Raw genomic sequence first — 25,276 nt, forward strand, 5'->3', positions numbered from 1 at the left:
TACATGGGCCTCTCACTGTTGTGGCCTCTCCCATTGCGGAGCACAGGGTCCGGACGCGCAGGCTCAGCGGCCATGGCTCACGGGCCCAGCCGCTCCATGGCATGTGGGATCTTCCTGGACCGGGACACGAACCCGTGTCCCCTGCATTGGCAGGTGGACTCTCAACCACTGCGCCACCAGGGAAGCCCCATCTCTCCCTTTTGATAGGAGTATCTCTTAATATTATATAGTTGGATTTATGCCTGCCATTTTGCTGTTGGGTTTTTGTATGTCTTCCTCAAAAATTTTTTTTTCTGTTTCTCCTTTACTGCCTTATTTTGCAGTATGTCAGTATATGGTAGTACAGTTGTCCCTTGGTATATGTGGGGGATTGGTTCCAGGATCACCTGCGGATACCAAAATCTGCAGATGCTCAACTTCCTTATATAAAGTCATGTAGTGTTTGCATGTAATCTGTACATATCCTCCTGTATACTTTAAATCATCTCTTGATTACTTACAATACCTAATACAATGTAGGTGTTATGTAAATAGTTGCAGGCATTTGGCAAATTCAAGTTTTGCCTTTTGGAACTTTCTGGAATTTTAAGAAATATTTTTGATCCTCTGTTGGTTGCATCTATGGATGCAGAACCCATGGATACAGAGAGAGTACTGTATACCATTTTAATTCCATTTTTTTATACTTTAAAAATTATTTTGCCAGTGGTTGCTTTATGGGTTACAATATGCATTTTAATTTAATACTGTCTACTTCAGATTAATCACAATTCTAGTAAAATATAGGAACAGTGCTTCAGTATAGCTCTATTCCTTTGTTTCTGATAAGTCAGCTGCGAATCTTATTGTGGTTCTTTTCTATGTGCTTAGTTCTTTTTCTCTTGCTGCTTTTAAGATTTTTCTGTTGCTCTTTGGCTTTTAAGAGTTTGATGTCTCTGGGTGTTGATATCCTTGTGTTTATCTTAGTTGGCGCTTGTGATTCTTGGCTGTGTAGATGAACATTTTTCATCAAATTTGGGATGTTTGACCATAGTTTCTTCAAATTTTCTTTCTGTTCTCCTTACTCCTTCTGGGAGTCCCAGTATATATATGTTTCCAGAGCCCTGAATGATTGTTACTGATATCATTGTCCAGTTTTATGCTTGCTCAGTTATAGTTACAGTTCTCGGCTGTGACAAAAGTCCCTGAGTCTCCTTTCAGTGTTTTTCAAGAAACTGAAAGAATGGGATTTATTTTTTAGAATTATTTTTAGTTGTTGAATTGTCTTTTTGTATGTTAAACATCATAGAGTTGATTCATGGATCATAGCTTCTGTTGGGTTACTCAGAAATAGGTAAAATATACCACTACTAGTTTTATTTTAATGTTTTACCCTTTGAGGTCATATATCTAATTCATAGCTTTTTAAAAATCTTCAGAATAATTTTAAAATTAAATATAATTCTTCTATGGATAAACAAGAAAAATTGTTCAGTCCTTCCAGTTTTTCTGTGTATAATTTACATAGCTGAAAAAACTTGGGGTCTTTTCACTGCTCATCCTATTTTGAAACCGTTTTTCTTCTCCCCACAATATACATATCACTACTTTTTTCTTTAGCTGTTCTTCTGTAGTAGCCATTTAAATTTTTTTTAAAGAATTGCTCTGAAAGGGCCTATCTCAATTAAATAAATTGAATCAACAGTTAATGACCTTCCAAAACAAAGTACCAGGACCAGATGGGTTCATTGGTAAATTTAACCAAATATTTAAGGAAGAAATTATACCAGTTCTCTATAGTCTTTTTCAGAAGATAGCAGAGGGAAACCTTACTCATTGAGTCCAGCATTACCCTAATACCAAAACCAGACAAAAGCATTACAAAAAAACGACAGACCAGTACTTCCCATGAACGTACATATAAAAATCCTCATAAAATATTAGCAAATCGAATCCAGCAAGGTATAAAAAGAATTATACACCACAACCAAGTGAGATTTAGCTCAGGTATTCAAGGCTGGTTCAGCGTTTCAAGATCAATTAATGTAAAGTCAAAATTTTGACAAGGTCAAATTTTATCATTCATGATAGAAAAACCTCTCAGTAAACTAGGCATAGAGAGGAGCTTCATCAACATGTTAAAGAACATCTACAAAACCTCCTACAGCTAACATCATACTTAATGATGTGAAGGTCAAAGCTGTTTCACTAAGGTCAGGAACAAGGAAAGGGTGTCCACTCTCACCATTGCTTTTCAGCATTGTACTGGAAAGTCCTACCTGATGCAACAAGACAAGAAAAGGAAATAAAAGGTGTATAGATTAGGAAGGCAGAAGTAAAACTGTCTTTGATCACAGATGACCTGATCATTTATGTAGAAAATCTGAAAGAATTGACAGTCTCATGGAACTAATGAGCATTTATAGCAGGATTGCAGGATACAAAGTTAGTAATCAAAAGTCAGTCACGGGCTTCCCTGGTGGCGCAGTGGTTGAGAGTCGCCTGCCGATGCAGGGGACACGGGTTCGTGCCCCGGTCTGGGAAGATTCCACATGCTGCGGAGCGACTAGGCCCGTGAGCCATGGCCACTGAGCCTGCGCGTCCGGAGCCTGTGCTCCGCAATGGGAGAGGCCACAACAGTGAGAGGCCTGCGTACCGCAAAAAAAAAAAAAAAAAAAAAAAAAAATTCGTATATATCAGCAGTGAACAAATAGAATTTGAAATTTAAAATACAATACCATTTACATTAACACCACAAAAAATGAAATACTTAGGTATAAATCTAACAATATGAAAAGGTCTATATGAGGAAAATAACAAAACTCTGATGAAAGATAGCAAAGATGAGCTAAATAAATGGAGAGATATTCCATGTCTATGGATAGGAAGACTTAAAATTGTAAAGGTATCAGTCCTTTCCAACTTGATCTGTAGATTCATTGCAGTCTCAATCAAAATCAAAGTAAGTTATTTTGTGGATCTCGACAAACTGATTCTAACATTTGTTTAAATAGAGAGGCAAAAGACCCAGAGTAGCCAACACAGTTTTGACAGGAAACAACAAAGTTGGAGGACCGACATTACCCACCTTCAAGAGTTACTGTAAAATTACAGTGATCAAGACAGTGCAGTATTGGTGAAAGAACAGACAAATAGGTCAATGGAACAGAATACAGTGCTCAGAAATAGGCCCATATAAATATAGTCAGCTGATATTTAACAAAGGAGCAAAGACAGTAGTACAAAGCAGCAGAGATAGGGTTTTCAACAAATGGTGCTGAAACAATTGGACAACCACATGGGAAAAAAAATCTAGACACATCTCACCCCCTTCACAAAAATTGATTCAAAATGGACCACGCACCTAAACGTAGAATGTAAAACTATAACGCTCCTAAAAGATAACATAGGAAAAAATCTAGATGACCTTGGGTATGGTGGTAACCTTTTGAGTTCAACACCATGATCCATGAATTGGTAAGCTGGACTTCTTTAAAAATAAAAACTTCTGCTCTGCGAAAGACAACGTCAAGAGAATGAGAAGACAGCCGTAGACAGGGGAAAATACTTGTAAAAGACACATCTGTTAAAGGACTGTTATCCAAAATATACACAGAACTCTTAAAAATTTAACAGTAGGAAAATGAACAATCTGATTAAAAAATACACTGACTTTAGCAGACACCCCACCAAAGAAGACATACAGATGGCAAATGAGCACATGCAAAGATGCTCCTCTTTCATCAGGGAAATATAAATCAAAACAACGATGAGATTGCATAACATGCCTATTGGAATGGTCAAAATCCAGAACACTGATAACACCAAATGCTGACAAGGATGTGGAGCAACAGGAACTCTGATTCACCGCTGGTGGGAATGCAAGAAGGTACAGCCACTTTGGAAGACAGTTTCATAGTTTCTTAAAAAACTCAGCGTACTCTTCCCATATGATCCAGCAGTCATGTTCCCTGGCATTTATCCAAAGGAGTTGAAAACATGTCCACACAAAAACCTGCACACGGGTGATTATAGCAGCTTTATTCATAATTGCTCAAACCTGGAAGAGACCAAATGGGCTAATGACAAATGAAAGAAAATGAATAAATCTTAATGCTGAGTGAAAGAATCTAAATTTTATAAAACAGTACATCCTGTATCTTTTTTTTATATGAAGTTCTAGAAAATGAAAACTATGTAATAACAGAAAGCACATCATTGGTTGTCTGGGCAGTGGATTGTGGGAGCTGAGAAAAAGAGGGATTAAAAAGGGGCATAAAGAAACTTTTTGGGTTGATGTGTTTGTTATCTTGGCAGTGCTGATGGATTCATAGATGTATATTTAAGTTTAAATTCATTGAACTATATACTTTAAATATGTTTAGTTTACTATATTTCATATCTCAAAGCTGTAAAAGACAAATTAACTGATAAACTTACATTACCTTATTGGTAACATAATAATTTAATTTTCTGTGCCAGTGATTTATTACTCTAAAAGAATTGATAGCTCTTTTTACAAAATGAAGGATAATCTAAAACTGTTCAAAAATAAAAAGTTTACTTTTTGAAATGAAAGATGAGTTGTTCCCAAGTGTAACCAAGTGTTCTGAACAGTCAGTTGATAACTTTAGGGATCACATTAGCAGAACCTTCGTTAATATCAGGCAGGAATGAGACTTGCCATTTGGCTTGGAGATTCTTCTTTTTTTCTTCCCCCACCCTTTTGGTAACCTACTTTTCTGATGTTATCTTACCATAGAGGACATATGGGGAAACCTTCCCTGAATGCCTCAGTGCCTACTATGGAAATTAAAAATGGGAAGGCAAGGTCTTTGAGTAAGAAAATACATCAGTTTTTAGGTGTTACCCTTGGTATTCTCACCTGTGTACCTGGTGTTAGTTATCCTAACTTTTCAGATTTTTTTTTTGCTTGTTTATAAATTCAGATAGTATTACCATTTCTTGTATTTCTGTTTCAGTTATTCTTCATAGTACTATTAACAGTTAATTGTATATAATCACTTCTTTATAATTGGTATGTGAACAGTTTTAGATTTTCACCTGAGTCTGCTTTTAGACATGGGAAAGATTGATACTAATATTTTCTTAAATGTATTAACTATTTTTATTACTTGACTTTAGGTCCATTGCAAAAGAACTTGCCGACTGGCTTATAAGCAACAATGTGGTAGAGCATATATTTGGACCAAATTTACATATTGAGGTTTGTGGACTAATATGTGACTTATCTGCTCTATTAAGAGAGAAGAATGCTTTTAAAAATTAACTGTAATAAGTTTTTCTTTTCCAGATTATCAAACAGTGCCAAGTGATTTTGAATTTTTTGGCAGCAGAAGGGCGACTGAGTACTCAGCATATTGACTGCATTTGGGCTGCAGCACAGGTAATATCAACAGCTTAACATAAGTGCTTCTTTATTATTTGTTCCGTTCTAAGTTCTTTACTCCCCTATAAGGTACGTTCTATTATTATCCTCATTTTGTCGCTAAAGAAACCATGCCATGGGAAAAGTTGGGGATCAAATCTATGAAATCAGGCTTCAGAGTCCTTGTCTTATCTTACTGTACTACTGGTACAATCGAAGGAAATGAGAGTCAGTCAGTTAGAGGTTCTTGGTTTATTAAGAGATAGTTTCCTATTAATTTATACAATCAGTGCTTCTGTCCTGAACATTGTATTCATATGTTTTTTTCTATTATACTATTTTCTTCTTTAATTTCATTTTTTGAATAGGCACATATCCATATCGTTCAAATTTCAAAAAGTAGATATAAAAGGATATGCTATACATTTTCCCCCTCCTGCCTATGTCTCCCATGCATGCAGTTCCTAACCTCTCAGGTGCATCATAGATTTTCTATATAAATTGCCAATTGTAAACATTTCTCTTTCCCTGTCCTCTTTTCCACAGATGTATCATACTAAATGGATTTGGCTTTTTTTCACTAACAGTTTGTCCTGGAGATTATTATTCCATATCAATATATAAAACACATTTTTTCTTTTTTAGGACTGCATAGTGTTTCATTATATGCATGAACCATAATTTATTTAACCAGTTCCTGTTCATAGGCACTATTTTTTCCAATCTTTTTTATTATAAACAATGCTACAATAAGTAACTTACAGTAGTCAGCTAATGCATATGCAAAACTATTATGTAGGATACATTCCTACTTATAAGTAGTATTGTCAGGTTAAAGTAAGTGTTGTTTACTTGTGGTAGCTAATGGTGTGATAGTGCCACTCACCTTATTCTCCTCAATAATTTTTTTTTAACATCTTTATTGGAGTATAATTGCTTTACAACGTTGTGTTAGTTTACGCTGAATAACAAAGTGAATCAGCTATATGTATATATATATCCCCATATCCCCTTCCTCTCGTGTCTCTCTCCCACCCTCCCTATCCCATCCCTGTAGGTGGTCACAAAGCACCGAGCTGACCTCCCTGTGCGATGCAGCTGCTTCCCACTAGCTATTTTATATTTGGTAGTGTATATATGTCAGTGCTGTCTAACTTCGTCCCAGCTTATCCTTACCCCCTCCCCGTGTTCTCAAGTCTATTCTCTACGTCTGCGTCTTTATTCCTGTCCTGCCCCTAGGTTCGTGAGAAACTTCTTTTACAGATTCCATATATATGTGTTAGCATGTGGTACTTGTTTTTCTCGTTCTTACTTACTACACTCTGTATGAGACACTCGAGGTCCATCCACCTCTCTACAAATAACTCAATTTTGTTTCTTTTTAAGGCTGAGTGTAATATTCCATTGTATATATGTGCCACATCTTTATCCATTCATCTGTCGATGGACACTTAGGTTGCTTCCATGTCCTGGCTATTGTAAATAGAGCTGCAGTGAGCATTGTGGTACATGACTCTTTTTGAATTATGGTTTTCTCAGGGTATATGCCCAGTAGTGGGATTGCTGGGTCATACGGTAGTTCTATTTTTAGTTTTTTAAGGAATCTCCATACTGTTCTCCATAGTGGCTATACTGTTCTCCATAGTGGCTATATCAGTTTACATTCCCACCAACAGTGGAAGAGGGTTCCCTTTTCTCCACACCCTCTCCAGCATTATTGTTTGTACATTTTTTGATGGTGGCCATTCTGACCGGTGTGAGGTGATAACCTCATTGTAGTTTTGATTTGCATTTCTCTAATGATTAATGATGTTGAGCATCCTTTCATGTGTTTGTTGGCAATCTGTATATCTTCTTTGGAGAAATGTCTGTTTAGGTCTTCTGCCCATTTTTGGATTGGGTTGTTTGTTTTTTTGATATTAAGCTGCATGAACTGTTTATATATTTTGGAGATTAATCCTTTGTCAGTTGCTTCGTTTGCAAATATTTTCTCCCATTTGAGGGTTGTCTTTTAGTCTTATGTTTTCCTTTGCTGTGCAAAAGCTTTTAAGTTTCATTACGTCTCATTTGTTTATTTTTGTTTTTATTTCCCTTTTTCTAGGAGGTGGGTCAAAAAGGATCTTGCTGTGATTTATGTCATAGAGTATTCTGCCTATGTTTTCCTCTAAGAGTTTGATAGTGTCTGGCCTTACATTAAGGTCTTTAATCCATTTGGAGTTTAATTTTGTATATGGTGTTAGGGAGTGTTCTAATTTCATTCTTTTACATGTAGCTGCCCAGTTTTCCCACCACCACTTACTGAAGAGGCTGTCTTTTCTCCATTGTATATTATTGCCTCCTTTAACAAAGATATGGTTATCTTTGAGAGATTATCATATCATAACATGCACATAACATGCACATATGTTATCATATGTGCATGGGTTTATCTCTGGGCTTTCTGTCCTGTTCCATTGATCTTTATTTCTCTTTTTGTGCCAGTACCATACTGTCTTGATTACTGTAGCTTTGTAGTATAGCTACAAAGTCTTAAGTCTGAAGTCAGGGAGCCTGATTCCTCTAGCTCTGTTTTTTTCTTTCTTTTTTTTTTGCGGTACGCAGGCCTCTCACTGTTGTGGCCTCTCCCGTTGCGGAGCACAGGCTCCAGGTGCGCAGGTTCAGCGGCCATGACTCATGGGCCCAGCCAGGCCGCGGCATGTGGGATCTTCCCAGACCTGGGCACGAACCCGTTTCCCCTGCATCGGCAGGCAGACTCTCAACCACTGTGCCACCAGGGAAGCCCCTGTTTTTTTTTAAGATTGCTTTGGCTATTGGGGGTCTTTTGTGTTTCCATACAAATTGCGAAATTTTTTGTTGTAGTTCTGTGAAAGATGCCATTGGTAGTATGATAGGGATTGCATTGAATCTGTAGATTGCTTTGGGTAGTATAGTCATTTTCACAATGTTGATTCTTCCAATCCAAGAACATGGTATATCTCTCCATCTGTTTGTATCATCTTTAATTTCTTTCATCAGTGTCTTATGGTTTTCTGCATACAGGTCTTTTGTCTCCTTAGGTAGGTTTATTCCAAGGTATTTTATTCTTTTTGTTGCAGTGGTAAATGGGAGTGTTTCCTTAATTTCTCTTTCAGATTTTTCATCATTAGTGTATAGGAATGCAAGAGATTGCTGCGCATTAATTCTGTATTCTGCTGCTTTACCAAATTCATTGCTTAGCTCTAGTAGTTTTCTGGTAGCATCTTTAGGACTCTCTGTGTATAGTATCATGTCATCTGCAGACAGTGACAGTTTTACTTCTTCTTTTCCAATTTGGATTCCTTTTATTTCTTCTCTGATTGCCATGGTTAAAACTTCCAAAACTATGTTGAATAATAGTGGTGAGAGTGGGCAACTTTGTCTTGTTCCTGATCTTAGAGGAAATGGTTTCAGTTTTTCACCATTGAGAACGATGTTGGCTGTGGGTTTGGAATATATGGCCTTTATTATGTTGCGGTAGGTTCCCTCTATGCCTACTCTCTGGAGAGTTTTTATCATAAACGAGTGAATTTTGTTGAAAGTTTTTTCTTCATCTGTTGAGATTATCGTATGGTTTTTATCCTTCAGTTTGTTAATATGGTGCATCACATTGATTGATTTGCGTATTTTGAAGAATCCTTGAATTCCTGGGATAAACACCACTTGATCATGGTGTATGATCCTTTTAATGTGCTGTTGGATTCTGTTTGCTAGTAGTTTGTTGAGGATTTTTGCATCTATGTTCATCAGTGATAGTGGCCTGTAGTTTTCTTTTTTTGTGATATCTTTGTCTGGTTTTGGTATCAGGGTGTTAGCTCTTCTCTTAACGTTTGATAGAATTCACCTGTGAAGCTATCTGATGATCCAGGGCTTTTTGTTTGTAGGAAGATTTTTATTTACAGTTTCAGTTTCAGTGCTTGTGATTGGTCTGTTTATATTTTCGATTTCTTCCTTGTTCAGTCTTGGAAGGTTGTGCTTTTTTAAGAATTTGTCCATTTCTTCCAGGTTGTCCATTTTATTGGCATATAGTTGCTTGTAGAAATCTCTCATGATCCTTTGTATTTCTGCAGTGTCAGTTGTTACTTCTTTTTCATTTCTAATTCTGTTGATTTGAATCTTCTCCCTTTTTTTCTTGATGATTCTGGCTAATGGTTTATCAATTTTGTTTATCTTCTCAAAGAACCAGCTTTTGGTTTTATTGATCTTTGTTACTGTTTCCTTCATTTCTTTTTCATTTATTTCTGATCTGATCTTTCTGATTTCTCCTTCTGCTAACTCTGGGGTTTTTTTGTTCTTCTTTCTCTAATTGCATTAGGTGTAAGGTTAGATTGTTTATTTGAGATGTTTCTTGTTTCTTGAGGATTGTATTGCTGTAAACTTCCCTCTTAGAACTGCTTTCGCTGCATCCCATAGGTTTTGGGTCATCTTGCTTTCATTGTCATTTGTTTCTAGGTATTTTTTGATTTCCTCTTAGATTTCTTCAGTGATCTCTTGGTTATTTAGTAGTGTATTGGTTAGCCTCCATGTGTTTGTATTTTTCATAGTTTTTTCCTGTAATTGATATCTGGTCTCATAGCTTTGTGGTTGGAAAAGATACTTGATATGATTTCAGTTTTCTTAAATTTACCAAGGCTTGATTTGTGACCGAAGAGATATGATCTGTCCTGGAGAATGTTCCATGAGCACTTGAGAAGAAAGTACATAATGTTGTTTTTGGATGGAATGTCCTGTTAATATCAATTAAGTCCATCTTGTTAAATGTGTCATTTAAAGCTTGTGTTTCCTTATTTATTTTCATTTTGGATGATCTGTTTGGTGAAAGTGGGGTGCTAAAATCCCCTACTATGATTGTGTTACTGTCAATTTCCCGTTTTATGGCTGTTAGCATTTGCCTTATGTATTGAGGTGCTCCTGTGTTGGGTGCATAAATATTTACAATTGTTATATCTTCTTGGATTGATCCCTTGATCACTGTGTAGTGTCCTTCTTTGTCTCTTGTAATAATCTTTATTTTAAAGTCAATTTTGTCTGATATGAGAATTGCTGCTCCAACTTTCTTGTGATTTCCATTTGCATGGAATATCTTTTTCCATCCCCTTACTTTCAGTCTGTATGTGTCCCTAGGTCTGAAGTGGGTCTCTTGTAGACAGCATGTATATGGGTCTTGTTTTTGTATCCATTCAGCCAGTCTATGTCTTTTGGTTGAAGCATTTAATCTATTTACATTTAAGGTAATTATCAATATGTATGTTCCTATTCCCATTTTCTTAATTGTTTTGGGTTCGTTATTGTAGGTCTTTTCCTTCTCTTGTGTTTCTTGCTTTAGCAGCTGTTGTAAAGCTGGTTTGGTGGTGCTGAGTTCTCTTAACTTTCACTTGTCTGTAAAGGTTTTAATTTCTCTACCAAATCTGAATGATACCCTTGCTGGGTAGAGTAATCTTGGTTGTAGGTTTTTCCCTTTCATCACGTTAAATATGTCCTGCCACTCCCTTCTAGCTTGCAGAGGTTCTGCTGATAGATCAGCTGTTAGCCTTATGGGGATTCCCTTGTATGTTATTTGTTGCTTTTCCCTCGCTGCTTTTAATATTTTTACTTTGTATTTAATTTTTGATAGTTTGATTAATATGTATCTTGGCATGTTTCTCCTTGGATTTATCCTGTATGGGACTCTCCTTCCTGGACTTGATTGACTATTTGCTTTCCTAGGTTAGGGAAGTTTTCAACTAAAATCTCTTCAAATATTTTCTCAGTCCCTTTCTTTTCCTCTTCTTCTTCTGACACCCCTATAATTTGAATGTTGGTGCGTTTAACGTCCTAAAGGTCTCTGAGACTGTCCTCAGTTCTTCTCATTCTTTTTTATTCTGCTCTGCAGTAGTTATTTCCACTGTTTTATCTTCCAGGTCACTATCTGTTCTTCTGCCTCAGTTATTCTGCTATTAATTCCTTTTAGAGAATTTTTAATTTAGTATACTGTGTTGTTCCTCATTGTTTGTTTGCTCTTTAGTTCTTCTAGGTCCTTGTTAAACGTTTCTTGTATTTTTTCCATTGTATTTCTGAGATTTTAGATCATCTTTACTGTCATTACTCTGAATTCTTTTTCAGGTAGACTGCCTATTTCCTCTTCATTTGTTTGGTCTGGTGGGTTTTTACCTTGCTCCTTCATCTGCTGCATATTCTCTGTCTTCTCATTTTGCTTATCTTACTGTGTTTGAGGTCGCCTTTTCAGAGGCTGCAGGTTCGGAGTTCCTGTTGTTTTTGGTGTCTGCCGCCAGTGGGTGAGGTTGGTTCAGTGGCTTGTGTAGGCTTCCTGGTGGAGGGGACTGGTGCCTGTGTTCTAGTGGGTGGGGCTGGATCTTGTCTTTCTTGTGGGCAGGACCGCATCCGTTGGTGTGTTTTGGGTTGTCTGTGAACTTAGTATGATTTTAGGCAGCCTCTCTGCTAATGGGTGGGGTTGTGTTCCTGTCTTGCTAGTTGTTTGGCATGGTGCATCAAGCACTGGAGCTTGCTGGCCGTTGGATGGAGCTGGGTTTTAGCGTTGAGATGGTGATCTCTGGGAGAGCTCTTGCTGATTGATATTACATAGGGCTGGGGGGTCTCTGGTGGTCCAGTGTCCTGAACTTGTCTCTCCCATCTCAGAGGCGCAGGCCTGACATCAGGTTGGAGCACCAAGACTCTGTCAGCCACACAGCTTGTGGAAGGGGACCAGAGCCAGCTGGAGGGGAGAGTCCTGCAGAGAAGTGAATAGGCTGCTAGATCTTTTTTTTTTTCTTCTTTTTAAAAATCATGTTCTTAAACTTCTTTTTATTTGCTAAACTGATGGGTGAAAAGTGTTTTCATTGATGTTTTAAATTCGGATTTCTTTTGTATGAATCAGGTTGAAAATCTTGTGCTTAACAACCCTTTTTGTTTCCTTTTCTGGTGATGTTTATATTCTTTGCCATTTATCAGTTGCTTTACTTATTTTCTTTTTTGTAGGAGATCTTTATATATCAGTGAAATCAGACTTTTGTTTGTGTTATGAGTTATGCCTACATTCTGCTTTGATGTCTTCTTGCTGTTTTAGTTAAGGTGGTTTTTGCAGTTGAGTTTCAAGTTTGTGGTTTCACACTTGTGGTTGAATTTTTCATGGCCTGTGGCTTTTGTGTTATGGTTTGAAATGCATTTCAAGATTACAAGAAAATTCCCCTTTAGTTCTTTTGTGTACATTTTGTTTCAATTTTATATTTTAATCTTCGATCCAATAGGAATTTATCATGGTTCAAAGGGTCATGTACGTATCCAACATTTTCCCCCCATTTTTTGGTTATATAGTTGTCCCCATTCCATTTGTTCAGTAATTATTCTTCTCTTCACTGATTTGAGATACCAGTTTTATCTTGACTGGGTCAATTTCTGGACTTTGTAGACTGACCTATTGGTATATCTAGTCATGATCTATATATCAGAGATTGGTAAACTTATGACCTGTGGGCTGGCCACTTGATTTTGTAAATGGTTTTCTTGCAACTTAGCCTTGCCTATTCTTTTGCATATTTTTGTCTGTGGCTGCTTCCACAGTGCAGTGGCAGAGTGCAATATTTGTAACAGAGACCATATCACCTGTAATCTTAAAATATTTATTGTCTGGGCCATCAAGAAGACATTTGCTAGTCCTTGGTTTCATACTAATGTATTTTCTTTTTCCCCCTTGTGTTTATGTAATATTTCTTATTATCTGGCAAGGCTGATCGTTTTTCCTTACATTTTTTAAAAAGAATCTTTATGTCTCTTATTTTTCCATGTGAATTTTAACATCGATTCTTCTTTAAAAATATTGTTGTTTTTACTGTTATAATGATTATTTTGAGAGGTGAAGTTGTCTTCCTATCCAAAGCACGATATGCCATTTGTTTTATTTTGTTTCATTCAGCATTTCAGAGTTATTTGTGTATAGATTTTATTTCATGTTAAGCTTATTCTTAAGGATTTTAATTTTATTTATTATTGCTATTAAAATAGCCATTTCTCCCCTTATATTACTTGCTTTCGTCCATTATACTTTATTTCTTCCTTATACTTAATGATCACTGCATATATACTTTTTATATACTTAAGCATTTTCAAATTTTTGATTTTTAATAATTGTGTGCCTTGAGACCTTATATTGGTTGTGGTAATTTTTCAATATAGTTTTTTAAAATTCTCATATTTAATATTGTCTATTTATACATCATTATCATTTTAACACATTAATGAAGCAGTTCATATTTCAGAGTAATCCTAAAATACTTAGGAAGTTCTCTTTCATAACTTTAAGAAAATGTTCTTTTTAGTAGATTTTTAAATTTTATTTTGTTCATAGCAAGGCAAGCAAAATATGAGAACAGTGATATGGTAAGTAATATAGAATAAATAACTAAGAATAGTGAAGCACTGTTTATTGAAGGTGAAATTCATCAAATTTATAATTAATAATATGGTGTATTAAAACTTTTAGTGTTTTACCCTAGCAAGCGTTTCAAGTAACCTAATACGGAAATGATTTTAAAATTCTGGCATAATCTGTGATACAGTCTGAAACAACTTAAAATATCTATAAAAGTTAGTTTAACAAGATTAAATAAGTATATTTTAAAGGTCATTTTATTTGGGTGTTTCTGTGTTTTGTTACTGCTTTACTTTTGAATATACCACAGATGTAGAATTATCAGGAATTTTTACATTTTGAGTTCTTTTTATTTGAGCACCAACTGTAACTGACTTCCAAGCGTCCAGGGTTGGTTGGTTTCATACAGAGTCTTGCGTGAGTTTTTTTTTCCTTCCCTCTGGAGTAAGTTTTTGAGGTCACTTTGCTCACTTGGTACACACACTTCACTCAGTAATAATTGGATTGGCTGCTGGTTTTTTCATTGTTTGTATCACAACTCTTACATTGGAATCCAAGGAGAAAAAAGACAAAGGTGATAAACGGGAAATTGATTGGGAAAAAACAAGTAGTTTATAAATATTTGAAAAATGCTTATCTTTGATTATAATTAAACGTAAGTTCAGCTAACATAATAGCATTTTCATATATTGGGTAATTCTCATTATGTTTAACAATACACTGTATTGACCAGAGTGTGGTATAGCTTTAGGAGAACAGTATAGCAGTTCTCTTTCTGGTAAGTTATCCTCTAAGTACATGTACATGAAGATGTTTGATACAACATTAACTACAGTAGCAGATCACGAATGTCTGTCACTGTAGGGCTAGTTAAATAAGTTTTGGGAAATCTGTTTAATAGAATGTTCTGTGGCCAAGAGAAGGACTGAAGTTGCTGTATTATGCTTATGTGGAACAACCTCCAAGAAATATTTTTATTAAACACTATTAAATATTATTTTATCTAAAACAGTAGTTATTTTATTAAGAGAAGACAGCAAGTACACAGTGTATTCTTTCACTGCGTATTAAAACAGTTATAAAAAGGAGATGTACATACACGTATATGTACTCTTTGTACTTGTGACTGTCTGGAACTATTTTGGAAAATCAGACAAGAAAATTTCACAGGTTTGCTTTTGGGGAAGTGACCTGAAGTAGATGGAGACTTTTATTGTCTATGTTTATGTAGACTGTGAAAATTTTACATGTGTTTATTAATTTTTCAGTACATATAAAAACTAGTGTATAAAGTAAACAGTAAACATTTAGACATTTAAATGACTTTCTCTGCCATTTAAAGTTACTTATTATTCTGGTTTGACTGAGTTACCTCTCTACATCTCCCTCTTCATACCCTCTCACCATAAAATCTTTTAGTCATAGGACATCAAATAAATAAACTTCAGAATCTTTCCACTGTATTGGAATTTATTGTTAAATGCTTTCCATATTTGAAGAACTTACACATAAATTTATGTAACTTCCTGAGATAATAATCTTATGTTAAAATGCAGCTAATAGCTTTTTGGGAATAGATTTTCATGTGTCAATGACAGAAGTAAAATTCCCTAGGATTTAGAAGGAACTTAAATGTCATCTGATTCAAATGTGCATTATGTATATTTTGAGGGGAAATAGTTCATAATTTTCATCAGATTCTCAAAGGGTTTATGTGATGACTAATTTTAGAAATGCTGATATACACTCTCTTGGTTATTAGCTTCTGCATGTATATTTGTACACACATTTAGATTACTGTTTTTTTTGTTTGTTTGTTTGTTTTTGCGGTACGCGGGCCTCTCACTGTTGCGGCCCCTCCCATTGCGGAGCACAGGCTCCAGACGCGCAGGCTCAGCGGCCATGGCTCACTGGCCTAGCCGCTCTGCGGCACGTGGGATCTTCCCGGACCGGGGCACGAACCTGTGTCCCCTGCATCGGCAGGCGGACTTTCAACCACTGTGCCACCAGGGAAGCCCTAGATTACTGTTTTATGAGACATTGCATACTGTTAGCATGTGAAGTTAATGATTGTACTTGAATTATAATCTGGCCACTGCAGTATCTGCCTCTATGTTACATCTTATGATTTGAATTATATTCATTCCTGCTTTTTTAGGAGCTGTTAATATGAATGATGATTCCTTCTTGTATTACATATTCAAACCTCTTGTCTGTACTGTATTCTTTCTTTTATGTTGTTGGGTCTTTCCATATGCCTTTGCTATCCATACTTAAGGAAGACGACTGGTAAGTGGCCTAGATGTTCTTGGGTGTTGTGAAATATTTTTCCATTACAGCTCTCAGATGGACTCCTGGGAATGGGAAACAGAGGAAGGAATGAGAAAACAGAGGATTTCATGTTCATGTCTCACTCCTGCTGTCCATCAGATCTGGTACTCAGATGAGTTCAGAAATTTCCCCAGTTACAGTGGGAAGATAGACCTATCTCCTCTGCAGCTCACTCACAAATTACTCTGAGCTACAGCTTTCTCTACCTGTACATTTAAAAATGTATTCCCATTCATTTCAGTCATTAAGAAATTTGTTGAAATCTCATATGTATTATTATTAATAGTAATTTTTTTTTTTTGGCTGCACTCTGCGGCATATGGATCTTAGTTCCTTGACCAGGGATTGAACCTGTGCCCCCTGCATTGGGAGCACGGAGTCTTAACCATTGTACCCCAGGGAAGTCCCTCATACCTATTATTGATGCTCATTTTCTTTGTGGGTGTGTTTCTTTTCATTCTAAAATACAGTAACGATTGATTTTCCTCTGTGGAAGATGAGGAAATTCTCATCATTTTTCTCTCATTTTCCACTTGCAGTTTTTATTATGTTATTTTTATTTTATCAAGTTATGTAACTTTTAAGTTCTATACTATAAATTATAATTTCCACAGTTGTTTAATGTTAATTTTGTATTTAGCTATATGATTTACCACATATTCTTTTCCTTCATTCCTGTTTTTCTCATTCCTTTTTCCTTATTCCAGGGTTAATTTGTGTTTATTCTCGTATAATTCACAGAGTAGACTTTTGTTTTCCCTTGTTGGTTTGTAAACTGGCCCTGTACACAGAGGTCAGGGAGAAACTGAAGAAAGAGGCAGAGATCACTCCAGATTGGTAGGTGGCAGGTTTAATAAGCAAGGGAACTTAACTTATGAGGCTTGTCTTCAGTGGCTGCAAGATGAGTAGATCTCTGCACTCACCTGTCAAATCTTACAAGTTTATGAGAGGCCTTAACTGGGTTTAGGCATAAATACTATCCAGATGGTCTCAACTCCTTACTCTCTCTCAAGGTTATGTCCTTGGAGTAGCTCCCACTTTGGGAATGGCAGGCAGGCCGAACATATATTCTAATGATGGAGGGTAGTGAGGAGCCGCTGCTTCCCCAGTTTTAGTTTAAAGGTCAACCGGCAGTCCTGTCCTCTCGATTATCTACACCCCTGGTCTCTGAAGAGAAATTTATGGATATTTTGTTCTGGGTTTCTACACACTTGAGATGTCTGATTTCTTTGTACTTGAAGAGTTTGATTGAATGTCATATTACTAGAGCCACTCTTTTGTTTTCCATCAGAACTGTGTAGTATACATGGAGAGTAGTCATTTTCTGAACAAACAACTTTTATTTTTAATATTTTACAAAGATAGTATCCTATCATTTTTTGTTGGTAGAATATTTCTCTCATGTTCAGGTGTTCATTAATCCCATGAGGGTTTTTCTTTTTAACTTGTTTTGAGTTTTTGGTTGATGGCCTTTAACATATATTTTTTCCTTTATTTAAACATTTTTTATTGTGGTACAAATATATACAATATAATTAACCAGTAATTTAGCATTTTAACCATTCGTAAGTGTACAGTTCAGTGGCATTAAATACATTCACAGTGTTTTTTTTAACCATCATTTGTCTGTATCCAAAACTTTGACATCATCCCTAGTAAAAACTCTGTACCTGTTGAATAATAACTCTCCATTCCTCCTTCCCAGGGGGCTTCTGATTTCCTCCATTCTACATTGTGTCTGTATGAACTTGCCTATTCTAGGTACCTCATTTGATGGAGTCATACAGTATTTGTCTGTGTCTGGCTTATTTTACTAAACACAGTTTTTTCAGGGTTCATCCATGTTATAGCATATATAAAATTTTTCTTTTTATGATAAATAATATTCCATTGTATGTATATACCACATTTAGATCCATTTATCCATCAGTGGACATTTGAGTCAATTCCACCTTTTGGATGTTTATTGTAGATAATTACTTCTATGAGCATGGATGTACAAATACATGTTTGAATCTCTGCTTTCAGTTCATCTGTATATGTACCTCAGGGTAGAACTTTTGGGTCATATGGTAAATCTAGGTTTAACCTGTAGCAACTGCAGTATTTTACATCCCAGCAGCAATACAGGCAGGTTCTAATTACTTCACATCCTTGTCAACACTTTTGTCTTTTTAAAAAAATTTAGCCATCCTAGTAGTTATGAAGTGGTATCTAATTGTGGTTATAATTTGCATTTATTTGCATCTTAATGACTAATGATGTTGAGCAGCCTTTCATGTGCTTATTGGTCATTTGTGCATCTTCTTCAGAGAAATGGTTATCCTTTTTTTAAAAAAATTAATTTATTTTTGGCTGCGTTGGGTCTTCGTTTCTGCACACGGGCTTTTCTCTAGTTGTGGCGAGCAGGGGCTACTCTTTCTTGCAGTGCGCGGGCTTCTCATTGCAGTGGCTTCTCTTGTTGCAGAACACAGGCTCTAGGCACGCGGGCTTCAATAGTTGTGGCATGTGGGCTCAGTAGTTGTGGCTTGTGCGCTCTAGAGCGCAGTCTCAGTAGTTATGGCATACGGGCTTAGTTGCTCAGCGACATGTGGGATCTTCCCAGCACGGGGCTCAAACCAGTGTCCCCTGCATTGGCAGGCAGATTCTTAACCACTGCGCCCCCAGGGAAGTGCCAGAAATGTTGATCCTTTGCCTGTTCTTGAATTGGGTGGTTTGAGAGTTTCTGTTAAGTTTTTGGAGTACTTTATATAGTCTGGATATTAATCTCTTATCAGATACGTAATTTGCAGATATTTTCTCCAGCTCTGTAAGTTGTCTTTTGCTTTCTTGGAAGTACCCTTAGACGCACAAAAAAGTCTTAATTTGGGGACTTCCCTAGTGGTTCAGTGGTAAAGAATCGGTCTTGCAATGCAGGGGACGTGGGTTCAATCCGTTGTCAGGGAACTAAGATTCCACATGCTGCAGGACAGCCAAGCCTGCACACCACAACTATTGAGCTTGCACGCCTCAATGAGAGAGCCTGAGTGCCGCAAACTACAGAGCACATGCACTTTGGAGCCTATGCACCACAACTGCAGAGCCCACATGCCCTGGAGCCTGCACATCATAACTAGAGAAAGAAAAAACCTGCATGCCACAACTAGAGAGAAGCCTGAGCACTGCAACGAAGAAACCTCGCGCCGCAACGAAAGATCCCATGTGATGCAACTAAGACCCGACCCAACACAGCCCCCCCAAAAAAAATCTTAATTTTGATGAAGTCTGATTTATTATATATTTTTTCTTTCGTTGCCTGTGTTTCTGGTGTCATACAAGTGAAACCGTTGTCAAATCGAGTGTTGTGAAGATTTTATCCAGTGTTTTCTTAAAAAAGTTTTATATATGTCCTGAGTTTAGCTCTTTGATCCATTTTGAGTTAATTTTTGTGTGGGGGATAAGGTAAAGGTCTATATTAACTCTTTTGCATGTGAGTATCCAGTTTTCTGAGCACCATTTTTTTTTTTTTTTTTTTTTTTTAAAACCTTTTCTTTCTCCCTTAAAAACTTTTTTTTTTTTTTTTTTTTTGAAAAGCCTGTCCTTTCTCCGTTGAATGGTCTTGGCACTGTTGAAAAATCATTTGACCATTTATGTGAGGTTACATTTTCTGGGTTCTCTATTCTACTCCATTGTTCTATGTTTGTCTTTACGCCATTGCCACACTGTTTTAATTACTCTATTTTTGTTGTGTTTCAAAGTCTTTTTTTTGAAGATTGTTTTTGGCTTTTCAGAACTCCATATGAATTTGAGCACTGGATTTTCCATTTCTGCCAAAAGGCTCTTAGAATTTTCATAGGAATTGTGATGAATCCGTAGATTGCTTTAGGTAGTATTAACAATGTTAAGTCTTCCTATTCATGAACATAGGATGTCTTTCCATTTATTTAAATCATTAATTTCTTTGAGGCATGTTTGGTAGTTTTCACTGTATAGGTCTTTCACCTACTTTGTTTCATTTCTAAGTATTTATTCTTTGTATGCTATTGTAAATGGAATTGCTATCTTAAATTTCTTGTCAGGTATTTCACTGCTGGTATATAGAAACAGCTGAATTTCGCTTGTTGAGCTTGTACTGTATAACTTTGTGAATTTGCTTATTAGCTCTACTAGCTTTCTGTATGTATAAAATCATGTCATTTATGAATAGTTTTACATCTTCCTTTCCAATTGATTTGCTATTTATTTTTGTGGTCTGATATCTCTGGCTAGAATTTCTATGTAGTGTTGAATGGCAGTGATGAATGTGAGCATCATTGTCTTGTTCCTGATCCTAGGGGAAATTTTTTCAGTTATTGGGTACTGAGTGTGATGTTGGCTGTGGACTTTTTCTTTATTCTTAAAGTTCTGAGAGTTTTTAGCATGAAAAGGTGTTGGATTTTTGTCAGATGCCTTTTCTGCATCAGTTGAGAAGATTATGTAGCTTTTTTCCTTTCTATTAATAGGATGTGTTACAGTAAGTGTTTTTCTTATTGAACTACCCTTGTATTCCTGTAGTAAATCTCACTTGGTCACAGTGAAAATTCTTTTAGTATGCAGTTGTATTTGATTTGCTAATATTTTGTGGAGAACTTTAGTATCATTGAAAGAGATACTGCTCTGTGATTTTCAATTCTTAATGAAGGCTTTGGTATCAGGTCAGTGCTAGTCTCATAGAATGAGTTAGGAAGTATTGGATTCTCTTCAGTTTGGGGGGAGGGTTTGAGAAGGATTGGTGATAATTTTTCTATAAATGTTTGGTAGAGTTCACTAGTTAAGACCATGTATTTTAGTACTTTGTTGGGAGGTTGATTACTGACTCAGTCTCTTGTTAAAGCTCTATTGACGTTTTCCTTTTCTTGAGTCAATTTAGGTAATTTGTGAGGAATTTTTTTGGCATACAGTTGTTCATGGTATTTTCTTATATATATTTTTTTAACCTCTAAGTTTGGTAGTAATATCCCACTTTCATTTCTGATTTTAGCTATTTACACCTTCTCTCTCCTCTTCTAAAAATATTTTTTAGTCAGTCTAGCAAAATGTTTGTTATTTTGTGAATCTTTAGAAGAACCAGCTTTTGGTTTTGTTAATTTTTAAAAATTGTTTTCCTAATCTGTATTTTATTTATCTGTGTTCTCATCTTTATTATTTCCCTTCTTTTAGCTTTGGGTTTAGTTTATTATTTTTCTAGTTCCTTAAATGATAAAATTAGGTTGTTGATAATTAGATCTTTTTAAATTTACGTTTACATTTAATAAATTTCTGTGCAGTGCTTTTTTGCATCCCATGTATTTTGTTGTTTTTTTCAAGTCATTTGTTGCTAAATATTTTCTGATTTCCCTTGTCATTTTTTTCTTTGACCTATTGGTTGTTTAAGAATGTATTATTTAATTTCCATGTATTTGTAAAATTTCTAGTTTTCCTTCTAGTATTGATTTCTTAACTTCATCCTTTTGTGGCCAGAGAAAACACGTATCTTTTTAAATCTCTTGAGACGTGTTTTGTGGCCTAACATATGGTCTGTCCTGGAAAACTGTATTTTAGAAAAGAATACATTCTTTAGAAAAGAATGTTTTCTGCTGTTGTTTTGTGGAATGTTCTCTCTGTATGTCTGTTAGGTGTAATTGGTTTATTGTGCTCTACGAGTTTTCTCTTTCCTTTCTTCTGTCTAGTTGTTTTATCCATTATTGAAGTGGGTTATTGACATCTACAACTATTATTGTAGAACTTTCTATTTCTCCCTTAATTTCTGTCAATTTTTTCTTCAGTGTTTATTATATATTCTTGCTATATTGAACCTTTTATTAATGAATGATGTTACCTTTTGTCTCTGTTAACCTTTTTTTTTTTTAAATCTTTAACTGTGGTAGGGAAAAAAACCCATGAAATTTACCCTCTGAACCATTAAAAAATTCTAATGGTGTTAATTATATTCATATTGTTATGAATATATTGTAACAGATCTCTAGAACTTTTTCATCTTCCAAAACTGAAAGCCTGCACCCATTGAACAACAACTCCCCAATTCTCTTTCCTCACATCTCCTGGTATCCATCATTTGACTCTGCTTCCATCATTCTGTCTATATATTTCATATTAGTGGAATCCTGTAGTATTTGTCCTTTTGTGACTGGCTTATTTCACTCAGCATAATGTCCTCAGAGTTCACCCATGTTCACCATGTTCACCCACGCTGTGGCATGTGACAGGGTTTCCTCCCCTTTTTGGCTGAATTATATTCTGTTGTATGTATGTGCCACATTGTATTTATACGTTGATTTGTTGATGGGCATTTGTGCAGCTTTCACGTCTTAGCTGCTGTAAGTAATGCTGTAGTGAACATGGGTGTGCAAATATCTCTTTGAAATCCCACTTTTAACTCTTGGATATATACCCAGGAGTGGGGTTGTTGGAGTATGTGATAATTCTTCTTTTTCTAGTAACTTCTAAAAAATTAAAACTACTTGATATTAGTATGGTCAGCCCAGCTTTCTTTTGCTCATTATCTACATGGAATATCTTTTTCCATCCTCTCCATTTTGTGTCTTTGGATGTAAAATGAATCTCTTAAGGACATTGTATATTTGTATCATGTTTTTTAACCCATTCTGCTGTTCTTTGTCTTTTGAATGGAGTGTTTAAACCATTTATTTATTTTAAAAACATTTTTATTGAAATATAGTTGACTTACAGTGTTGCGTTAGTTTCAGCAAAGTATACAGCAAAGTGATTCAGTTATACATATATATAAATATATATATTTTAAAATTCTCTTCCATTATAGGTTATTATAAGATATTGAGTATAGTTCCCTGTGCGATACAGTAGGTCCTTTTTAATTATCTACTTTTTATATATAGTATTGTGTATATTTCAATCCCCAAACTCATAATTTATCTCTCTCCCCAAACCATTTATATTTAAAATAATTACTCAAAGAGGAGTTTAATTCTGCCATTTTTCTGTTTGTTTTTTATAGGTCTTTATAGTATTTTTGTCCATTATTTTCCTCCATTACTGCCTTCTTTTTTTAGTTGATTTTTTTATAGTGAAATATTTTGATTACCTTCTCATTTCCTTTTGTGTGTATTTTATAGATATTTTGTGTATAAAGTGGTAATTACATTGACATATTGAAGTTTTTACAATCTAATTTGAATTTATGCCAACTTAAATACCATACGAAAACTTTGTTTCTGTACAGCTCCATCCCCCTTATTTTGCTATTAATATCACAGATTGCAGTTTTATATAATTTGTGCCCAGTTGTGTAGAATAATAATTTTTCTTGTTTTTGTTCTTTAAATCATGTAGGAATTAAAAAAATGGAGTTAGAAATGAAAACTATAATAATACTAGCTTTTAATTGTCTGTATATTTACCTTTACAGAGATGTTTATTTCTTCACTGTTGTCTAGCTTCCTTTCATTTTATTCTGAAGGACTTCCTGTTGCATTTCTTGCAGGGCAGGTCTAGTTTTGTTTATCTGGAAATGTATTAATTTCTCATTATTTAAGGACAGATTTTGCCAATTGTAGAATTCTCAGTTGAAAGTTTTTTCTCTCACTCTTTGTATATCATACTTCTTCCTCTGGCTTCCAAGGTTTGCAATTAGAAATTGGCTGATAGTCTTATAGGGTATCCGTTTTATGTGAATTGCTTATCTCTTCCTGCTTTCATGATTAGTTTATTGTCTTTGGCTTTTAACAGTTCGATTATAGTATCTCTTGGTATAACTCTCTGAGTTTATCCTACTGGGAGTGTGTTGAACTTTTTGGATTTGTAGACTTACGTCTTTCCTCAAGTTGAGAAGCTTTTGGCCATTATTTCTTTAAATATACTTTGTGTACCTTTCTTTTCCTCTGGGATTGCTATAATGAGTGTATTGGTAGACTGAGTGGTGTCCCACAGGTCCCTTAGACTCTCTTCACTTTTCTTCATTCTTTTTTCTTTCTGTTCCTTAGATTCAGTAATTTCAGTTGTCCTATTTTCTTCAGTTGTCCTGTTTTCAAGTTTGCTTATTCTTCTCCTTGCTCAGATCTGCTTTTGAGCCCCTCTAGTGTATTTTTTATTTCAGTTATTTTACTTTTCAGCATTTCTTTTTGGCTCCTTTTTATAATTTCTGTCTTTTTAATGATATTCTCATTTTGTTCATGCATTGTTTTCCAGTCTTCATCCTTTTCCTTGAGCTCTTTTAACATCTTTAAGGGAAGGTGTTTTAAGGTCTTTGTCTAGTAATTCCTATGGGTGCGCATTCTACAAATGATGGGTACATTTGTGTTGATTTATTTTATTTACTTGGATGGGCCATATTTTCCTGTTTCTTTTTATACTTTGTGTTGGTTTTCTTCTTTTTTTGGTTGAAAACATTGAATTTTATAGTATGGTAACTTTGGAAAAGAGATTCTCTTCTTTTCTCAGAGTTTGTTCTTTTTTAATTGATACCTAGCCTAAAAATGATCTAATGTGAAAGCTCATGGTCTTTTCAGGTATTTTTCTGAGCTGTGTCTTTCCCTGGGAATGTACAGTACCTTTCTAAATTGTTCTACATATTTGGTTGTTATTGAATGTCTAAAAAAAACCCTGGTGTGGCTCCTTTAATTCCCCCAGTAGTCAATCTCGCTGATTTGGGTTGAAACAATGGCACCTAACCTCTGTGCCCATACCTCACCCATCAGGTGTAGTAATCCGAATTCAGAACACAGAAGTTTGTTATTTGGACATTATTATTTGGACAAGATCATTATTGCCCATCATGGCTCCAACAAACTGTACCAGAGTCACATATTGCTGTCCCCACAGCTGCCTGCCGTAGGGTCAAGGAGTAGGAAATGGGTAGCTGCTATCAACACTGAAGGCTGAAATTGGCCAACATTAACAACAGTTTACCAGCCAAGCTTTCCTTTGGGAGCACAAGAGTTCAAATTGGCTATTCCAGAGTTTCAGAATAGTTACATCAGACAGTTTCTGCCAGTAGTACAGTTGCTTTCTAGGTACAGAGCTGGATTCCTGGTACTTCCTGCTCTGCCATCTTCCCTGACATTCTTTTCTTCTCTTTTCTTTTCAATAACTAGTTAAGAAGAGTCTGTGAACCAACTCCACACTACCATTTTTACCAGGAACTAAAGCTGTCAGTATTTTTTTCCTGACTTTTGGATGTGTCTTCATAAAGTGCATCTTGA

At 35.6% G+C, this 25,276-nt stretch overlaps 1 protein-coding gene across 4 annotated transcripts in view; it reads left to right on the forward strand.

The window, feature by feature from the left end:
- Positions 1 to 25,276, forward strand: part of USP34 (ubiquitin specific peptidase 34) — a 232,622-nt gene that overhangs the window by 73,004 nt on the left and 134,342 nt on the right. For all 4 annotated transcript variants that reach the window (XM_024753009.1, XM_024753012.1, XM_024753013.1 and 1 more), the window contains exons 9-10: positions 5,125 to 5,206; positions 5,294 to 5,386. In XM_024753009.1, coding sequence (XP_024608777.1) covers positions 5,125 to 5,206; positions 5,294 to 5,386 — 175 coding nt within the window. The remainder of the gene's footprint in view (positions 1 to 5,124; positions 5,207 to 5,293; positions 5,387 to 25,276) is intronic.

This window comes from Neophocaena asiaeorientalis, unplaced genomic scaffold (assembly GCF_003031525.2).
Source record: "Neophocaena asiaeorientalis asiaeorientalis breed wild unplaced genomic scaffold, Neophocaena_asiaeorientalis_V1.1 scaffold100, whole genome shotgun sequence".
Taxonomy (NCBI): domain Eukaryota; kingdom Metazoa; phylum Chordata; class Mammalia; order Artiodactyla; family Phocoenidae; genus Neophocaena; species Neophocaena asiaeorientalis.